The sequence below is a fragment of the Cervus elaphus genome, chromosome X, assembly GCF_910594005.1.
Source record: "Cervus elaphus chromosome X, mCerEla1.1, whole genome shotgun sequence".
Classification (NCBI taxonomy): domain Eukaryota; kingdom Metazoa; phylum Chordata; class Mammalia; order Artiodactyla; family Cervidae; genus Cervus; species Cervus elaphus.
In genome coordinates this window covers 163,004,127-163,022,053 of record NC_057848.1, presented here as the reverse complement: position 1 = coordinate 163,022,053, position 17,927 = coordinate 163,004,127, and the positions used below count along the sequence as shown (strand labels likewise).

Genomic DNA, 17,927 nt, shown 5'->3' with positions numbered 1-17,927 from the left:
GGACTGGCTGGGGTGCAGGGACACTCAGGAGGAAGATGGGGGGGGGGACCCATGCCCACCTCACCAAGGGCTGTCCCAGAGATGGGCAGAACAAAGATGAAGCCATGCAAATGTTATTTAACTACATCCATGAATTCCATGAGCAAAACGAGTTTGTGCAACAGTAAATCAAATATACATTTGTGGTAAAGTTGGGAAAAACACCCAAAAATTTATTTAAGGAGAAATTTACCCATTTCTCCCTCCTTTCCCCCTCATCCTGCTCACCAGAGCTCACTGCTCTTAACATTTTCCTGAGGATCCTTGCAGCCACCACCCACCCACCCACCCACCCGGACAAACAAATGAACCCAAACTCACAAAAACGTGCCAGGTCAATCTGGCTTGGGTTATATTTAAATCATTTTATAAATGCCTTTTTTCCACCCCCTCCACTTCAGTTTTGAAATTGTACAGCCTAGTCAATAAATGATTTGGCAACAGTTAAGAAATCACGAGTTCCCTTCTTCCCATATAAGCTTCTGCAAACCGTAGGCGAGGTTCTGCTGCTGGTAAAGAGGCCAGTTTTAGGAAGTTGGTTAGTTTCTTTGTGTGCATACACCCGACAACACAGAGGGTGCCCCTCGGCAGCACTGCAGGTTCTAGAATGAGCAGTTAGGACAGCACCAGAGGCGCGGTAAGCCCCTTCTATTCTTTTAACAAAGCTTGCCAACAAAATAGAGGGTTTCTGGCTATGAAACAGGGTTTGGTGGCAGATACTGTGACCAAAGAAGTGGTGAATGGGCAGATGAGCATAAAAAGGCGAAGTCTTGGAGCAGCTCTAAGTGTAGGTGGAGTGGTCCGGTGTGCAGGAAATGTCAGAAATCCAACGCAATGGTCTTAGCATTTTCAAGAGGAAAAGAAGCAAATCCCAAGTTAGGAATTGATCCGGTCCTGCCAGAAATAGTATTCTCATCTAGAGCCAAAAGGCTGGAGGGGAGGTGTTTGTTCTTTGCTATTTCTACAGAAAAGGACAAGCTCTCTTTGTTCACTCAGGTTGCTTGCTGGTGCCTAGGCAAAACCCGAACTTCATCTCCTACCAGGAGCTTCAGGTGCATTTAGTATTTCTACGTTTTCTTGTTCAGAGTGTTTAAGTGAAGATGTTACTGTTGCTATAATTATCTTCTGTAGTGTTTAGACCTAGAACATGGTAAGTTTTTGTTACTGTCAAGAACTGTCAGGTTGAAAAACTTAACTATTTTTTAAAAATCGTGTATTTGCTCGAAAATTGAATGCGATTTAAGCACCATTGCAAAAACTGATTTCCAGAGAATCTCATCCAATGTTTACTTTAGTATATTTTTTCCATGATCATTTAGTGCCTATCAAAGTTCTTGGAGATATTTTTTACCACTATTTAACATATGTAAGTTCTTGAAGTTCATTTTTTTTTTATATCCAGTGACTGCCCATTATAGATCTTGAAAGTAAATTAAGTCTGCCCTGAAATTCTCTGATGCTTTGCAGAATGACTGCAAGGGCTCAGAAGGAATTAGGCCAGCAGGGCCAATGATATATAGGGAATTGCACTTAAACTTATCCCATTTCGACTTGATATTTGTAAACTGTTGTGATAGCCAATATAATTGCATTATAAGAAAATTATACTAGAATAAAATCAAACTCAACTTGGAAAAATGCCCTGCGTCCCTGTCATTGGTGGTGCATGGAAGGCAAGGACCTCGCTGACTCCCGGTCTCAAGAGTAGAGGTTCTTAGGCTTGACTATGTGTCAGAACCACAGAGTGAACTTTAAAAACTCCCCCTGTCCAGGCTGAACCATAGACTAATAGAATCAGCATCTCTGGAGTGGGCCTGGGCATTGGTAGCTTTTCAACTTCCCAGGTGTCTTTGCGTGCAGCCAGAGTCAAGGACCACCACCTTAGGGAAGCATCTGAACATCCCATTTGGTCTTTTCCACAAGGAGCACAGACTTTTGGGAGTGGACTGACAAAGCCTCCAGGAAGACCTGAAGCTTATTCATTAGCCTCTCAGCTTGATTCCAGAAAGCAAAATAAAAGTTCCACGTATACCTTATCCACAAAGCTGAGGCTGTGGATTGGGGTGGGGACACTTGATGTTGCCCACTCTTCTGTCTGCTTCTTGTTCTTTCATGTAATAATCCTAAAAAGTGCACAGGTGTTGATGAGAGAGAAGTCAGTCCTGTGGAAACGCAGACTGACAGAGGATTAGGATCTGTCTGACATGGGAGGGTGTCATGACCCAGGGTCAGCTTGGAAACTCAGCTGGATATTATTTGTAAGTGCATCTCAGCGTCACCTCTGGGGTCTATCGAGGGGGATTTCATTCCAGTGAAATATCATTTGAGTTCAGCTGACCTATTGAACAGTGCTGAGGGATTTGTTGTTTTTTAAATTATTACTCCCAATTTATAACTCTTCAAGGCTATAGAGACAGTACATGTAAATGCATAACCCATGGTTCTGGGTCAATGTTACCTAGTACAGACTGGGTTGACTTTTCAGATGATAGTTAACAGCCACTCGTTGGCTAATATGTCTAGAATCGGTGGATTTCCAGTTGTTCTATGGAATTACAGAGCACCTATAAGTGCTCTGTGGTATCAGTGGAAAGGCAAGGTGGGTAATACCCCCAGCCATTTAAGTCCAGAAGATTCCATGTATGGCTGTGGTGTTTCTGCTGATAACTGAAACCAGATCATCGCTTGGTACCAACTTGTTACCTACATGGGTACCTCTAGACTCAGTTTCCGCCCTGCCACCTACCATCTGATTGACCTTGGGTAAATGAGCCTCTGAGTCTCAGGCTCCATATCTGTAAAATGAGGGCTTATGACAGCACCCACCTCACTGATTTTTATGAAGATCAGGCAAGAAAATACATGATTTGCGCTCCCATTGTTTGCTTCGTGATAAAGCACTCAACAAATGTGTGCTACCATATTTGCTGGATTTCAAATAGCATAATTTTTCATATGTTTATGTGTATGAAATCAAGGTCCACCTCTTCGTTGATACATGCATTTAATGTGGTAGTAGTTTCTTTGGTCTTCCAAAGGTGTTAGTGAATCCATCAAATGTGGAATGGATCAAGTCAAGTAGCTAGTATTTACTGTAAATTTCCTCTCAGGTGACAAATTCTCTCTGCCACTTCTTTATCTATTTACTTTCATAATATATCAGTGGTCAACATAGTCAACTACAAAGACATTAGAACCCATGCAAAGTTAGAAAATGTTCCCAGTTTGGCAAGCATTTAGTTCCAGTGGAATCCTGCATCATGGCCAAACAGCTCAGTGATTCAGTTGGGCAGATACACCATCTTTTACAATCCATAGGTTCCTTTGACAATTTTGTGTCAGGGGGCATCAGCAGGATCCATTCTGAGAAAGCAGGGCAGCTGGGGAGATGCTGTGAGGCAGATCACATCTTAGCAAAGGAGGCTTTCAGAGAGAGAGGTGAAGTCGCTCAGTCATGTCCTACTCTTTGTGACCCTATGGACTAGCCTGCCAGGCTCCTCTGTCCATAGCATTCTCCAGGCAAGAATACTGGAGTGGGTTGCCATTTCCTTTTCCAGGGGATCTTCCCCACCCAGGGATCGAACTTGGGTCTCCTGCATTGCAGCCAGACTCTTCACCATCTGAGTCACCAGGAGCTCACCAGAAGAGAGAGGTGGGAGGGGGCATTTTCATGACATACCTGCTTGCAGCCTAGGATGGGGTGGTGGTGGTGGTTTAGTCACTAAGTCGTGTCTGACTCTTGCGACCACATGGACTGTAGCCTCCCAGGCTCCTCCATCCATGGGATTCTCCAGGCAAGAACACTGGAGTGGGCTGCCATTTCCTTCCCCAGGGGAATCTTCCCCACCCAGGAATTGAACCTGGGTCTCCTGCACTGCAGGCAGATTCTTTACTGACTGAGCTATGAGGGAAAAAGAGGACTGGATTATCGTACACCATGGACCCAACCAGAGAACTGATTTGCCGTGGAAACCAGGAAAACAGTTGTGAAATGACTGCTTCAATAGCAAGCAATGCTTTATTCAGCATGGGGTGGGATGTGAAGCAAATTTCTTTTGTTGTGTGTGATTCATATGCTTTCTTTAAAGAAATAGGTTCTTGATTTTTTTTCCCATTGGGTATTCCAAAGCAACACGCAGTGAAAGATGGAGACCGTGTAGACGGGACCATTCCCGGCAGGGTGTGCTATGCAGAGAGCTCACTGCCGTGGTCAAAGAGCTGTATCTAGCAGCTCGAACTTGGCTCAGCCATGGGGTCCGCTGGTCAGCTCTTACTCCCCTGCTCTCTGCTCTTCCTCTCTGTTTCCTGGGGCTACCACCGACTGAGTGACTCAAAACAACAGAAATATATCCTCTACCAATTGCGGAGATGAAAAGTCTGAAACCCAGGTGTTATCAATAAGGTTGCTTCCTTCTTGGAGGCTGTGAGGGAAAATCTGGGCTGTGCCTTTCTCCCCAGCTTCTGGTGGTGGCTGGCAATCCTTGATGTTTCTTGGCTTGTGGACACATCACTCTGGTCTCTGTCTCCATCTCCACATGGCTCTCTTCCCTCGTCTGTACCCAAATTTCCCTCTTCTTATCAGAATAGCAGTCATTGGATGAGGGCTCATTTGAGTCTAGTATGGGGCTTCCCTGGGTGGGGAAGATCCCCTGGAGAAGGAAATGGTAACCCACTCCAGTATGCTTGCCTGGGAAATCCCATGGGTGGAGGAGCCTGGCGGGCTACAGTTTATAAGGTCGCAAAAGGATCAGATACAGCTTAGCAACTGAACAAGTCTAAGTATGACCTCACCTTAGCTTGATTCCAACTACAGAGACTCTATTTCCAAACATAGTCACATTCACATGGAGAAGCTAAAACGTCAACATATCATTTTGGGGCGACACAATTCAACCTGCAACACTGTCCTTTTCTGATCCTCTATTCTGCCACTTCCACTCAACCCTAGGCCTTCCCTTCAGCCTCTCCCAACCTAATACTTACCTTACTTTTCAGCAAATATCTCCTATTTATCTTGACTACTTTCCTGGGACCTGGTCTGAGCCCCAGGATACCACCATTGACAACCAGGGCCAGTCTTTGTTTGGTCAGAAAAGACACAAGACCTTGGGGCCATGACACTTTAAGCAAAGACTTTAGTTGTTTTTAAAATCTGCAGAAGAGTGAATATATTCCAGTCTGGGTTATATTTGTCTTTATGCCAATGTGGTCATAACATATAATTTTTTACTAATTTTTTTTTTTATGGAGGAAGAGGTTGGTAAAGGCCAAAGCATCTCAGGCCCACAAAGTCGTAACTCGGTGCTGTCGACAACCACGTTCTCTTTTCTGATCTGACATGTGCCAAGCACAGTTCAGGAATTGCTAATAGATTTCCAGTGAAGGAGATTTAATTATTGAATTACAATCCATTGCCTGAAACCTGTAGGCTATAATTGTGTCAAAGTTCAGAATTTGCACTGTAGCGAGAGAAGATAGTTTTGTTGTTCAGTTGCTAAGTCGTGTCTGACTCTTTGCGACCCCATGGACTGTAGCACGCCAGGCTTCCCTGTCCTTCACTGTCTCCCGGAGCTTGCTCAAACTCATGTCCATTGAGTTGGTGATGCCATCATAGTACATAGAGGATTTATTATAAAACACTTTAGATGGGTCCACAGCAGCCCTGACGATCATGCACGTGGGTAATTTCTGCTCTGAAACCAGAGAGCTCCCATAAGTAGATAAGTAAAAATTTTAGTAGCCTTAGCTCAGTTCAGATCAGCTTTTGCTATCAAATAAGTTAGGAAAAAAACCCCAAATCTTCTGGTGCTCAGATTTTTAAGGATTTCAGAACTGCAGAGAGATTATTGAGCACCCGTACAAGACAGGACCTGTGTTCAGAATGTAAACCATCAGCCACTGTCCTGGTGACCAGAAGACCTGATTCTCCTAATTCCTATGTCTGTGATTTTCCTTTTATTTATTTATTTGCCTGTGTGCATCTCTCTTTGAGCTGGGTAAATACCAGCTGACTGGTGCTGACTGTTACTTCGTACTCAAGCATGGAGCCCCAAACAGCTGATGAGATGTTTCAGTTGCAAGGACAGGCCTTCCAAATGATGGGTCCCAGCCTAGGATGGGAGCAAACTTTTGGGCTGGGTGCCCCACTGTGGTCACAGGTCTCTTTGGTGGCTCAGGGTCAGGGCTAAGGTGAGGGGAGTGAGGCCCTAGCTTTGGGTCAGGTAGGGTCCCCAACAGCTTGGCAGTCAGGATGCATAATATTTTAGCGTTCTATTTTTAAAAGTCATAGTGAGGAACTCTGGCCCGCAGGCTGGGGGCCTATTTTGATAAAGTGAGTTTTCTTGGAACCAGAGCCAGGATGGGGGGAAGGCAAGGGACTTACTGCATGGCACGTGCAGAGTCCCATTCTATCATCATTTCATACTGATATATGGTCCATCAGGAACTTTCATTTTTTGGTAAACTATTTTCACCTTGATGACTACGTTTTTGGGCGTCCTCTTAATTTTTGCTACTGTGGCCCTGTTACTGTGCCTTTCCATTTTCCCAATGAGGTGCCCCAGTCTCCTGCTTGGGGGGTGGAGTGGAGCATTTATGAACCAGGTGGATGTCAGGGGCCCCAGGGCCAGAGGAGGGAAGAGAACGGGGATCTGCGCTCCAGAGACACACGGTGCTCTAACCTTCCTATTTGCTTTGTGACAGTTCAGCCCTGCCTTCACTTGGCGCCTGAATTCCTGAACCCAAGGCTCTGGATTCAACTTTTCAAGGTAGTAAGTATCACGGAGGAACTCAGGAGGGGTCTAACTTCTCATGCAGACTTCCAGCTCATCTTTTGTGCAGCCCCACCTGGCACTCCACTGGTGACTCCACTGTGACTGCTGTCTGCAGCTCCCGAGTCTTCTGTGGGCTTGCCTGCTATGAATTCTTCACCAACTGGTAAAGCATCCGCCTGCAATGCGGGAGACCCGGGTTCAACCCCTGAGTTGGGAAGATCCCCTGGAGAAGGAAATGGTACTCCACTCCAGTACTCTTGCCTAGAAAATCCCATGGATGGAGGAGCCTGGGAGGCTGCAGTCCATGAGGTCGCAAAGAGTCGGACACAACTGAGCAACTTCACTTTCACTTTCCTGCTATGAATTGACATCGCTCTGGTCAGCTTTAGCCCTTCTCCGCTCTTCTGTGCCACCTACCACTCATCCATCTGCTTTCTGTCTTCCTCAAGTTCATACACAGTCCATGTCTGCTGTTCTCTCCTCTTAATGCCCTTTCTCACCTTGTAGAATCCTAGCCCTTTGCTCTCACTTTAATGGGTACCTTCAGCTGTTAGCCTCAAACAACAGAAGTGTCTCTCTCTGTCTCTCTCTCTCTCCCAGTTTTATTTGCATAGTTTAACTTTCTATCCTATTTGCATAATTGACCCTTTCCCTTCTATTTTCAGAGTTGCTATTTCTCTCTTTTTTTTTTCTTCTTCCACATAGTTGCCATTTCTCTATTTTATTTGCAGAGTTATCATTTTTTCTTCTGCCAGGCGAAATGGTTTTTTTCATTATGTATTATTCATTTATTCACTAAGGGAATAAATTCTCTTGCATACCCTTCTTAGTTCTCTGGGATCTGGTTCCCTTTGAGTTCCTTTTGGAGCCAAGACTTTTGGAAGCCAGAGGCATGGGTGTGACTAAGATGAAGAACTTGGCTATGGAGGTGGGGCTTTTGCTGCCCAGGGCTTTAGGCTCTGCCCTCTCACCTCAGGGGCCAGTGGATGTTGTGAGCTAGGGTTCGCTCTATGGATGGTGAGCATTTGCAGTCCGTTTTGCCTCTCCGAGGTAGGTGGAGAGGCTTGAACTATCAGGCTTTCTCTTTAAAATCTTTGCTAGTTGCCTACTTCCCACCTCCCACTCTTCCCATCCATGTACTTCTCTTCAAATTGAAGTTATTTGGAATTTGTCAAATCCTGTTTTTACCTCAGGACACTCTTTTAGGAGGCTGGAGTTAGGAACCTCAAGCTCTTCACTTAGAAATCCTCTCTGCAATATTCTGCTCATTTCCATGGCCTAGCCCCTACGTTGCCTCAGATGCTCTGGGAGGCCATGGTGGTGCTGTTCAGTCACTCAGCTGTGTCCGAGTCTTTGTGACCCCATGGACTGCAGCACACCAGGCTTCCCTGTCCTTCACCATCTCCTGGGTTTGCTCAAACTTATGTCCATTGAGTCGCCATCCAAGCATCTCCTCCTCTGTCGTCCCCTTCTTCTCTTGCCTTCAATCTTTCCCAGCATCAGGGTCTTGTCCAGTGAGTTGGCTCTTTGCATCAGGTGGCCAAAGCAGTGAAGCTTCAGTATTCACCAAGTGTCAAAGGGCTCTTCTTGTGGTCTCCAGCGCCACCTAGAGGCTTTTCTCCTCAACTGCTTAGGGTTGTGTGATAATTGAGTTTGGAATCAGACGTTGAGGCGTGAACTTGAGACTAAAGAGGCTGCACGGCACCGTCCTGTCCTGGGGACACCCCCACCCCAACCCACCCAAGTACCCACATAGAAATGTCTCACCTACTAACAGTACTCTGTGTACTGCATGAAGGGAAGAGTCTGCAACCAGCTTGCCTGGCCACCTGTTCCCCATGAGATTTGTAAAAATATTTTTTGTATCATTTATTAATCTATAACAGGAAGCTGACAGGCACTACCTCAGCCAGGTGATCAAGCTCCGCACCAACAGTGAAAGTCATGTATGTGCCATTGCTGAGCTGTGACTCGAGTGGCCTTTGACCTCGGAGATTGCCCTCCCCCAAACCTGTTACCCCAGTCTAAATCTGACAAAGACATCAGACACATCCCAGCTGAGGGACAGTCTACATGACCATCCCCTTTCCCTTCATTTTCTCCCTAGTACTTTCCACCATCTAACATACTGCTCCAAATGGGCAGATATTTTCATCAGTTTTGCTCATTGCTATATTCCCCCCGATAAAGTATATGCTTAGTAAATATTTTTGAATGAATAAATGAATGTAGAGCTACCTTTTACTTTTAATGGCTGTATAGTATTCCATTGTATGACTATGACATCCTGCTTTATTTAACCAGAGCATGACTCATAGGCCTCTACATTATTTCTAATCTTTTGCTATTGCTGACAGCCCTGCATGGAATACCCTTGTAGATAGGCATTTGTGTATGTGAAGGTCTCTCTTGTGGTCTACTTCTAGAATTGCAATTGTTAAGTTCTAAGTATGTCTCTCTGATTTTAATAGATATTACAAATTTCTCTCCAGCTTAGAGGTGGCCCTAATTTAGACCCCTCCAAGTAAAATATAGGAATACTTGATTCCCCACAGCCTCACCTACACAGTAGAATCAGTGAAAAATACACTCTCCTGAAGGTCTGTGCTCTCTTGCCAGAGACTACTGTAGAATGATGAGCATGGCACCACCCTGCTTAGAGCCTTCAGAGGCTTGCATTGCTCCTCAGATCAAGATCAAAATCCACACTCATGGATGCTTACATCCGTGACTTTCTTTCAGGCCCTTACAGTCACATGCTCATTCAGATGAGGCCTGAGAAATGTCTGCTGATGGTAGTGACATGGAGGTGCTGAGGCTCTCTGCCCACGTCGGCTCTCACGTGCCCTTCCAGTCCTCTTGGTCCTACTTCTTATTCTGAGTCCTGCTGTTGCAAGCAGTTCCCCACAGGTGTCAGTGGGCTTTGAGGATTTGAAACCTGCTGGCCTTTGTCTCCGGCCCACACCACACCCTTCTTGTTTGCTGTCCAGGGCTCCTGTGGCGGCACCGCGTGGGAAACTCAAAGGAATGCTCGCAGGGCCTTTGCATATGCTGAGACATTCTTTTGACATCTTTCTGTCTTCTTCATGCCAAATCAACCTGAAAATCCCAGCTCAAGTTTCACTTCCTCAGGGAAACCTTTCCCAGCCTCCATGAAGAGGTGGAATCCTCCTGTTTTAAGGCTCTTCTAGTCTCACTTCTTTGTGTCACCCCTGAGTTCTTGTAACGTGGTTGTGTTTCATTTATGTCTGTGAGTTAACTAATACTCTGTGCGTGCATGCCTCCTAAATTGTCTCAGTCGTGTCCAACTCTGTGCGACCCCATGGACTGCAGCCCGCCAGGCTCCTCTGTCCATGGAATTCTGCAGGGAAGAATACTGGAGTGGGTTGCCATTCCTTGCTCCAGGAGATCTTCCTGACCCAGGGATCACACCCGTGTCTCTTAAGTCTCCTGCATTGGGAGGCGGGCTCTTTAACACTAGCACTGCCCACCGCCCCAGGCTACTAGCTAGAAAAGGACAAGGAAGAGTCAGGAAATGACTTCCAAATCTAGCGATGTTCGCACTTGAAAACCACATAGGCTGAGATCTGCTTAGGTGGCAAGCAAACACAGTGTTGTCTGGGTCACCTACCCAAGTTCCTTGCTTCCCTAAGGTTCATTACCCTCTTGGCATATGTGTTTCTCCCAACGGAGATGTTGAACTTGGAGACCTGGGGTGGACTCTGCAAAAGCTGCATATTTTGAAGCCATGAAGCATCTTATCACACACGTTTTTTAGATGTATTAGTTTTCCATTGCCGCATAACAAATAACCCCCATGTTTGAACCCTTCAAACAATGCTCATTTATTAGCTTAAATTTCTGGGCATTGGAGACTGGGTGGGCTTAAGTGGATTCTCTGCTCTAGGTCTCATGAGACTCAAGTCAAGGTGTTGGCCAGCTGGACTCTTATCGCTAGATTCTGGCTTAGGAGTTATTTCCAAGTTCATTTGGGCTGTCCCTCAATTTCAGTTCTTTGGGTTGTCAGATCAGGGCCCCCATTTCCTTGTTGTCAACAGGGAGCCACTCTCAGCTTTCACAGGATGCCTGCATTCTTTGCTAGAGACCCACCCACTCCAGCTTCAAGTCTGCAGTGATGTGTCCATTTCTGCTCTGGCTTCCGATCCCTCTGATGCTTCCCTCGGCCACTAGCCAGGGAAAACGCTCTGCTTTTAAAGGCGTAGTGGTGCTGGTTGTAACAAACCCACCTGCCAATGCAGGAGACATAAAGAGACATGGGTTTGATCCCTGGACCAGGAAGATCTCCTGGAGAAGGAAATGGCAACCCACCCCAGTATACTTGCCTGCAGAATCCCTTGGACAGAGGAGCCTGGCAGGCTGCAGTCCACGGGGTCGCATAGAGTCGGACATAACTGAAGCCGCTTTGGCATGCACGTATGATTATATTAGGCCCATCTAGATAATCTTTTTGTCATATAATGTAATTACAGGAGTAATACCAGGGGCAAAGGTCATAGGGATCACCTTAAAATTCTGCTTACCCCATGTAAAGCCAGGCTTTCTTTCAGTAAAAGCTAAACATTAAACAGTGGCACCTTGATGGTGCTGTATTTGGAAATAACTACAGGTAACTGAAAATGCCTGCAAGTTCTGTTCCACTTTAACTTTGATCTCATAAGGAGCTGGCTTTTCCTTGGCTCTTATGAATGGGCAATAATTATTGATCCTCAGAATTGTCAACATCCATATGAAAGTGTTTTATATTGTAGGAAGGGTATAGTAGTGACTGTTAGTTCACTAACCCTAAATTTTAGGAGAATTTAAAAAGAAAGCACGTACTTGGTGTAACTCGCGCTAAGGAGATGAGTTGGATTTTAGTGAAAAATACAGTTTAGTAAAGATTGGTCTCCACACTCAGTGAAATACGATTTTGAGAGTTTTTTTTTTTTTTTTTACTATAACCCTTGATCATACCAATCACATTAATCTTTATTGCTTTGTATAATTACCAAAATAATATTTTCAGCCCCCCGTTAAGGAAGAGTCACAGAAAGTGAGACACTCGACTGAACAGTACAGAGTATGTAAAAGAACATTAAACGTCATGTCTTGTCCACAAAAGTTTACAAAAGCGAAAGAATGGCTATTAATACCAGTGTTTGTATGATAAGGGATATATAAGTGGAAGCCTCCCTACAAAAAACTTTTTGAGTGTTGTCTACATTTGAAGAGGTATTCTACATAAAGATTTCAAAATGAGATTGTGTAGCATGATGGTTAGTGGTTAAAAAAGCACCATGTTGAAATCTGATGGACTCATCTCACCTCTGCAGTGTATTATCCTTCTGAAAGTTAGTTAAGTCTCTGAGTTTGAGTCTGACTTACAACCTATGGATAATAATGGAACCTATTGCATTGTATTATTGGGAAATAAACATGGGTGAGAAAATGTTCATGTTTAGCATAACATGTGACACTTTGCTATTATTATAAACAGAAAGTGTCCACTTTCCTGTCATGCTGGGACATGAGAGAATTTGATATATACCATCATAGAGGTATAGACAGATTGTGGGAAATATCAATAAAATATATGGTTGTGTAGATAAGATAGACTCTGGCTTGGAAATCTTGAAGGATGGCCTAGAAGAAGCTGGATCTGGACTCTCCTTGGGGCTGGCCAGAGTTTCCTCGAGTTATATTAATAGACTGAAGCAACAGACATATAGCTTGCTGTGCTATAGGTCTGGCATGAACCATAGCCAGGAACCAACATCAGGCCCACTGTGATGGTGGGGCATCTTGATGTGTGCTTCTGCCAAAGCTTTTCAGGTTTTCTTGTCATCACATCTCAGATAGCTTCATCTTTTGCTTCTTGGGACATCAAGAAGCTGAACAGGGTGAAAAACTAAAAATCATTCTGAACTTAACTTACTGCAATTTTGTTAACTGTTCAGAGAACTCCTACTTCAAAACTCATTCAAAGTATGATCAAAGCACTGTGAATTTCATCCTGAAATGCCTAGAAAATATTGCCAGTCTAACATTGTGACTCCACTTTGATTTTCCTTAGGAAAACATGACCCTTCACTTTTTGCTTCTGACCTGCCTTTTGCTGCTAATCTCTGATTCCTGTGAGTTCTTCACTGAAGCCAGTTATCCTCGAAGCTATCCTTGTGATGTGAAAAACAAAAATGGCTCTTTCATTGCAGAATGTAACAGTCGTCGATTACAGGAAGTACCCCAAACAGTGGACAAAGATGTGACAGAAGTAGATCTGTCTGGTAATTTCATCACATGCATAACAAATGAATCATTTCAGGGGCTGCAAAATCTGACTAAAATCAACCTGAACCATAATGCCAAGTCCCAGAGTGGAAATCCTGCTGTAAAGAAAGCTATGACTATTACAGACGGGGCATTTCTCAACCTCAAACACCTAAGGGAGTTACTGCTGGAAGACAACCAGTTGCAAGAAATACCGGCTGGTTTGCCAGAATCTTTGAAAGAACTTAGTCTAATTCAAAACAACATAATTACGTTAACGAAAAAGAACACTTCTGGACTGGGGAACCTGGAAAGTCTCTATTTGGGCTGGAACTGTTATTTTGCTTGTGATAAAAAATTTAGCATAGAAAATGGAGCATTCCAAAACCTTACCAAGTTGAAGGTGCTGTCGTTATCTTTTAATCCCCTTCACAGCGTGCCACCCAGCCTGCCAAGCTCGCTAACAGAACTCTACCTTAGCAATACCCATATCGGAAATGTCAGTGAAGAAGACTTCAAGGAACTGAGCAATTTAAGAGTACTAGATTTAAGCGGAAACTGCCCGAGATGTTTTAATGCTCCATTTCCCTGCGTACCTTGCCAAGGAGGTGCTTCAATTCAGATACACCCTCTTGCTTTTCAAACCCTGACCCAACTTCGCTACCTAAACCTCTCTAGCACTTCGCTCCGGAAGGTTCCTGCCAGCTGGTTTGACAACATGCACAATCTGAAGGTGCTGGATCTTGAATTCAACTATTTAATGGACGAAATAGCCTCGGGGGAATTTTTGACAAAATTGCCCTCCTTAGAAATACTTGATTTGTCTTACAACTACGAACTGAAAAAATATCCTCGGTACATTAACATTTCCAAAAATTTCTCAAAGCTCATATCTCTCCAGATGTTGCACTTAAGAGGTTATGTGTTCCAGGAACTTAAAAACGATGATTTCATGCCCCTGCGGAACCTCTCAAATTTAACGACTATAAACTTGGGTGTTAACTTTATTAAGCAGATTGATTTTAGCATTTTCCAGTGGTTCCCCAACCTGAAAATCATTTACTTGTCAGAAAACAGAATATCGCCCTTGGTCAGTGACACCGAGCAACGTGATGCAAATGGGACCTCTTTCCAAAGTCATATCCTGAAGCGACGCTCAGCTGATATTCAATTTGACCCACATTCGAATTTTTATCATAACACCAATCCTTTAATAAAGACAGAATGTTCACGTCTTGGCAATGCCTTAGATTTAAGCTTGAACAGTATTTTCTTTATTGGGGTAAACCAGTTTAAAGATTTTGGAAACATTTCCTGTTTAAATCTGTCTTCAAATGGCAATGGCCAAGTGTTAAATGGCACAGAATTTTCAGGTCTGTCTAGTATCAAGTATTTGGATTTGACAAACAATAGACTAGACTTTGATGATGATGCTGCTTTCAGTGAATTGCCGTTGTTAGAAGTTCTCGATCTCAGCTACAATGCACATTATTTCCGAATAGCAGGGGTAACGCACCGTCTAGGATTTATTGAACATTTAACTAACCTGAGAGTTTTAAACTTGAGCAACAATGACATTTTTACTTTAACAGAAACACAACTGAAAAGTGCATCCCTGGGAGAATTAGTCTTCAGTGGAAACCGCCTTGACCTTCTGTGGAATGCTCAAGATGTCAGGTACTGGCAAATTTTTCAAAATCTCACCAATCTAACCCGGCTTCATTTAGCCCGTAATAACCTTCGGCATATCTCCAGTCAGGCCTTCCTTAACTTGCCCAGGACTCTCACTGACCTATATATAAATGATAACATGTTAAATTTCTTTAACTGGTCATTACTGGAATACTTCCCTCACCTCAGGTTGCTTGACTTAAGTGGAAACCAGCTGTTCTTTTTAACCAATAGCTTATCTACATTTGCATCTTCTCTTGAGACGCTGCTACTGAGTCGAAACAGGATTTCCCACCTGCCGTCCGATTTTCTTTCTGGAGCCAGCAGCCTGGTACACCTCGATTTGAGCTCCAACCAGCTCAAGATGCTCAACAGATCCACGTTTGAAACGAAGACCGCCACCAAGTTAACCGTTTTGGAGCTAGGGGGTAACCCTTTTGACTGTACCTGTGACTTAGGAGATTTTCGAGAATGGATGGACGCAAATCTGAACGTCAGGATTCCCAGACTGACAGATGTCATTTGTGCCAGTCCTGGGGATCAAGAAGGCAAGAGCATTGTGAGTCTAGACCTCACCACTTGTGTTTCAGATACCATTGCAGCCATATTCTGTTTCTTAACCTTTTCTGTCACCATCTCAGTGATGCTGGCTGCCCTGGCCCACCACTGGTTTTACTGGGATGCTTGGTTTATCTATCATGTGTGCTTAGCTAAGGTCAAAGGCTACAGATCTCTGTCCACATCCCAGACTTTCTACGATGCTTACATTTCTTATGACACCAAAGATGCTTCTGTCACAGACTGGGTGATCAATGAACTGCGCTTCCACCTGGAAGAGAGTGAGGATAAGAACGTGCTCCTGTGTTTAGAGGAAAGGGATTGGGACCCGGGTCTAGCCACCATCGACAACCTCATGCAGAGCATCAACCAAAGCAAGAAAACAATATTTGTTCTAACCAAAAAATATGCCAAAAACTGGAATTTTAAAACGGCATTCTACTTGGCCTTGCAGAGGCTAATGGAGGAGAACATGGACGTGATTGTCTTTATTCTGCTGGAGCCAGTGTTGCAGCATTCGCAGTATTTGAGGCTGCGGCAGAGGATCTGCAAGAGTTCCATCCTCCAGTGGCCTGACAACCCCAAGGCAGAAGGCTTGTTTTGGCAGAGTCTGAAAAATGTCGTCCTAACGGCCAACGATTCACGGTATAACAACTTGTATGTCAATTCCATTAAGCAGTACTAACTGATGTTAAGCCAGGGGTCACAGGCATGGTCAAAATGCACAGCAATGCTCCGTTTGCTCTTAGCTGTCACTTGCTGTCTGACAGAGCACTCCAAACTTACTGGCTTAGAATCACACACTTCGTTGTGTCATCGTCTCTGTGGACCAGGAGTCTGGGCTTGACTTCTGGCTCAGGGCTCCTCAAAGGCGGTAATCTCTCTGTCAGCCAGGGCCACAGGCATCAGCTACGGTTAGCATCCACTTCAGAGCCCACACTTGTGTGGCGGTTTTCAGGACGGAGTTCTCCCTGGGCTGCTGGCCCAAGGCTACCCTCAGTTCCCGGCCACATGGATGGACCCTTCCCCGTGGCAGCTCGCTTCAGCAAAGCCAGCAAGAGAGACAGGTTGCTGACACAATGCGAGTCGCCGTCTTTGTAATCCAATCGGGGAAGGGATAACCCCTCACTCTGGCTTGTTCTGCTTGTTAGAAGTAAATCAGCGGCCCTGCCGGCTCCACGGGAGTGATCACCTCAGTCCTGGGAAAGTAGTCTGTGACCAAGGTGGGCAGTCGTGGTAAGCTCGCTCAGCCTGCCATCTTGGTCATAAATGGTGAATACCAGGAGCGACACTTTTGCAACTGTAATAGTTCTGATGTTAAGTTGCTGTTTAGATTTATCATATATCCATGGCTATGTGGTTATATTATGTTATGGTTGCATTAGTCCTTCTTTTATAATTACTTTTTATAAATACTGGCTATAATATTTCACTAAGGTTTAGATACCATCTAAAGGCTAAGATGGATGGTAGTTAAGTTTTTTGTTTGTTTCTTTGCTTCTTAACCATTTTTTAAGTGTGCAGCTAAATTAGAAGCATTTGGAGTTATCTGTCAATCACCATTGCTGTAAATCATGAAGTTAATCATTAAAATGCTTCATTTCACATCATGAGCATATAATAAATACACATGGAAGTAAATCTATAATATGAATTACCTGAATGTCCATTGACAGATGAATGGATAAAGAAGAGGCAATACATAAACACAGTGGACTCAGCCATAAAGAAAGAATGAAATAATGCCACTTGCAACAACATGGATGGACCTAGAGATTATTGTACTAAGTGAAGTAGGTCAGAAAGAGATATCACTTATATGTGGAATCTGAAATATGACCCAGAGGGATCCATCTGTGGAGCAGAACCAGACTCATCGACATCGAGAACAGACTTGTGGTCGCCAAGGAGGGTGGGGGGAGATGGACTGGGAGTTTCAGGTTAGCAGATGCAAACGATTACATCTAGAATAGATGGACAACAAAGTCCTTCCGTAGAGCACAAGGAACTAAATTCAGTGTCCTGGCATAAACCATAATGGAAAAGAATATGAAGAAGACTGTATATATGTATATAACTGTCACTGCTGTGTACAGAAATTAACATGACATTGTAAATCAACTATAGTTCAATTTTAAAAATAAGTAAAACCTAGGGGGATTAAAAGATAATATTACCACCAACACCAGGTTTTTGGAGAATCCTTACGGGAAAAAAAAAAAAACCTTTAATAGAAATCAAAGGTGGAAAAATTTTCATGAAGTGTGTACAATTGTTAACACAGAAATTAATTCTATTTTTACTTCCTATTCCCTGAGGATTGGACTTCCCTGGTAGCTCAGATGGTAAAGCGTCTGCCTGCAATGCAAGAGACCTGGGTTCAATCCCTGGGTCAGGAAGATCCCCTGGAGAAGGAAATGGCAACCCACTCCAGTACTCTTTCCTGGAAAATCCTATGGATGGAGGAACCTGGTAGGCTACAGTCCATGGAGTCACAAAGAGTTGGACACAACTGAGTGATTTCACTTCACTTACTTCCTATCCAGAAGATGTAAAATCAGAACACCTATGTATCGGTACCGTTTATGTAGTTCTCCTAAGTGAAACAGTGATGTCACT

General features: G+C 44.1%; 1 protein-coding gene across 6 annotated transcripts; it reads left to right on the top strand.

Moving 5' to 3' along the window:
- Window positions 1-559: 559 nt before the first annotated feature.
- Window positions 560-17,564, top strand: TLR8 (toll like receptor 8). Of its 6 annotated transcripts, none has more exons than XM_043897352.1 (4): window positions 560-676; window positions 1,036-1,091; window positions 6,742-6,806; window positions 12,886-17,564. In XM_043897352.1, exon 4 carries the CDS (start codon window positions 12,892-12,894, stop codon window positions 15,991-15,993), a length of 3,102 nt encoding a protein of 1,033 aa, XP_043753287.1. In that variant the 5' UTR covers window positions 560-676; window positions 1,036-1,091; window positions 6,742-6,806; window positions 12,886-12,891; the 3' UTR covers window positions 15,994-17,564. The 6 variants fall into 6 exon arrangements, with proteins under 6 accessions (XP_043753287.1, XP_043753286.1, XP_043753285.1 ...); XM_043897351.1 differs by having other exon boundaries at window positions 6,742-6,809; XM_043897350.1 differs by lacking the exon at window positions 1,036-1,091 and having other exon boundaries at window positions 6,747-6,809.
- The last annotated feature ends 363 nt before the right edge of the window (window positions 17,565-17,927 follow it).

What these genes read in the sequence shown, in the direction of transcription:
- TLR8 (XM_043897353.1), top strand. Translation starts at nt 12,892, where the DNA reads ATGACCCTTCACTTTTTGCTTCTGACCTGCCTTTTGCTGCTAATCTCT.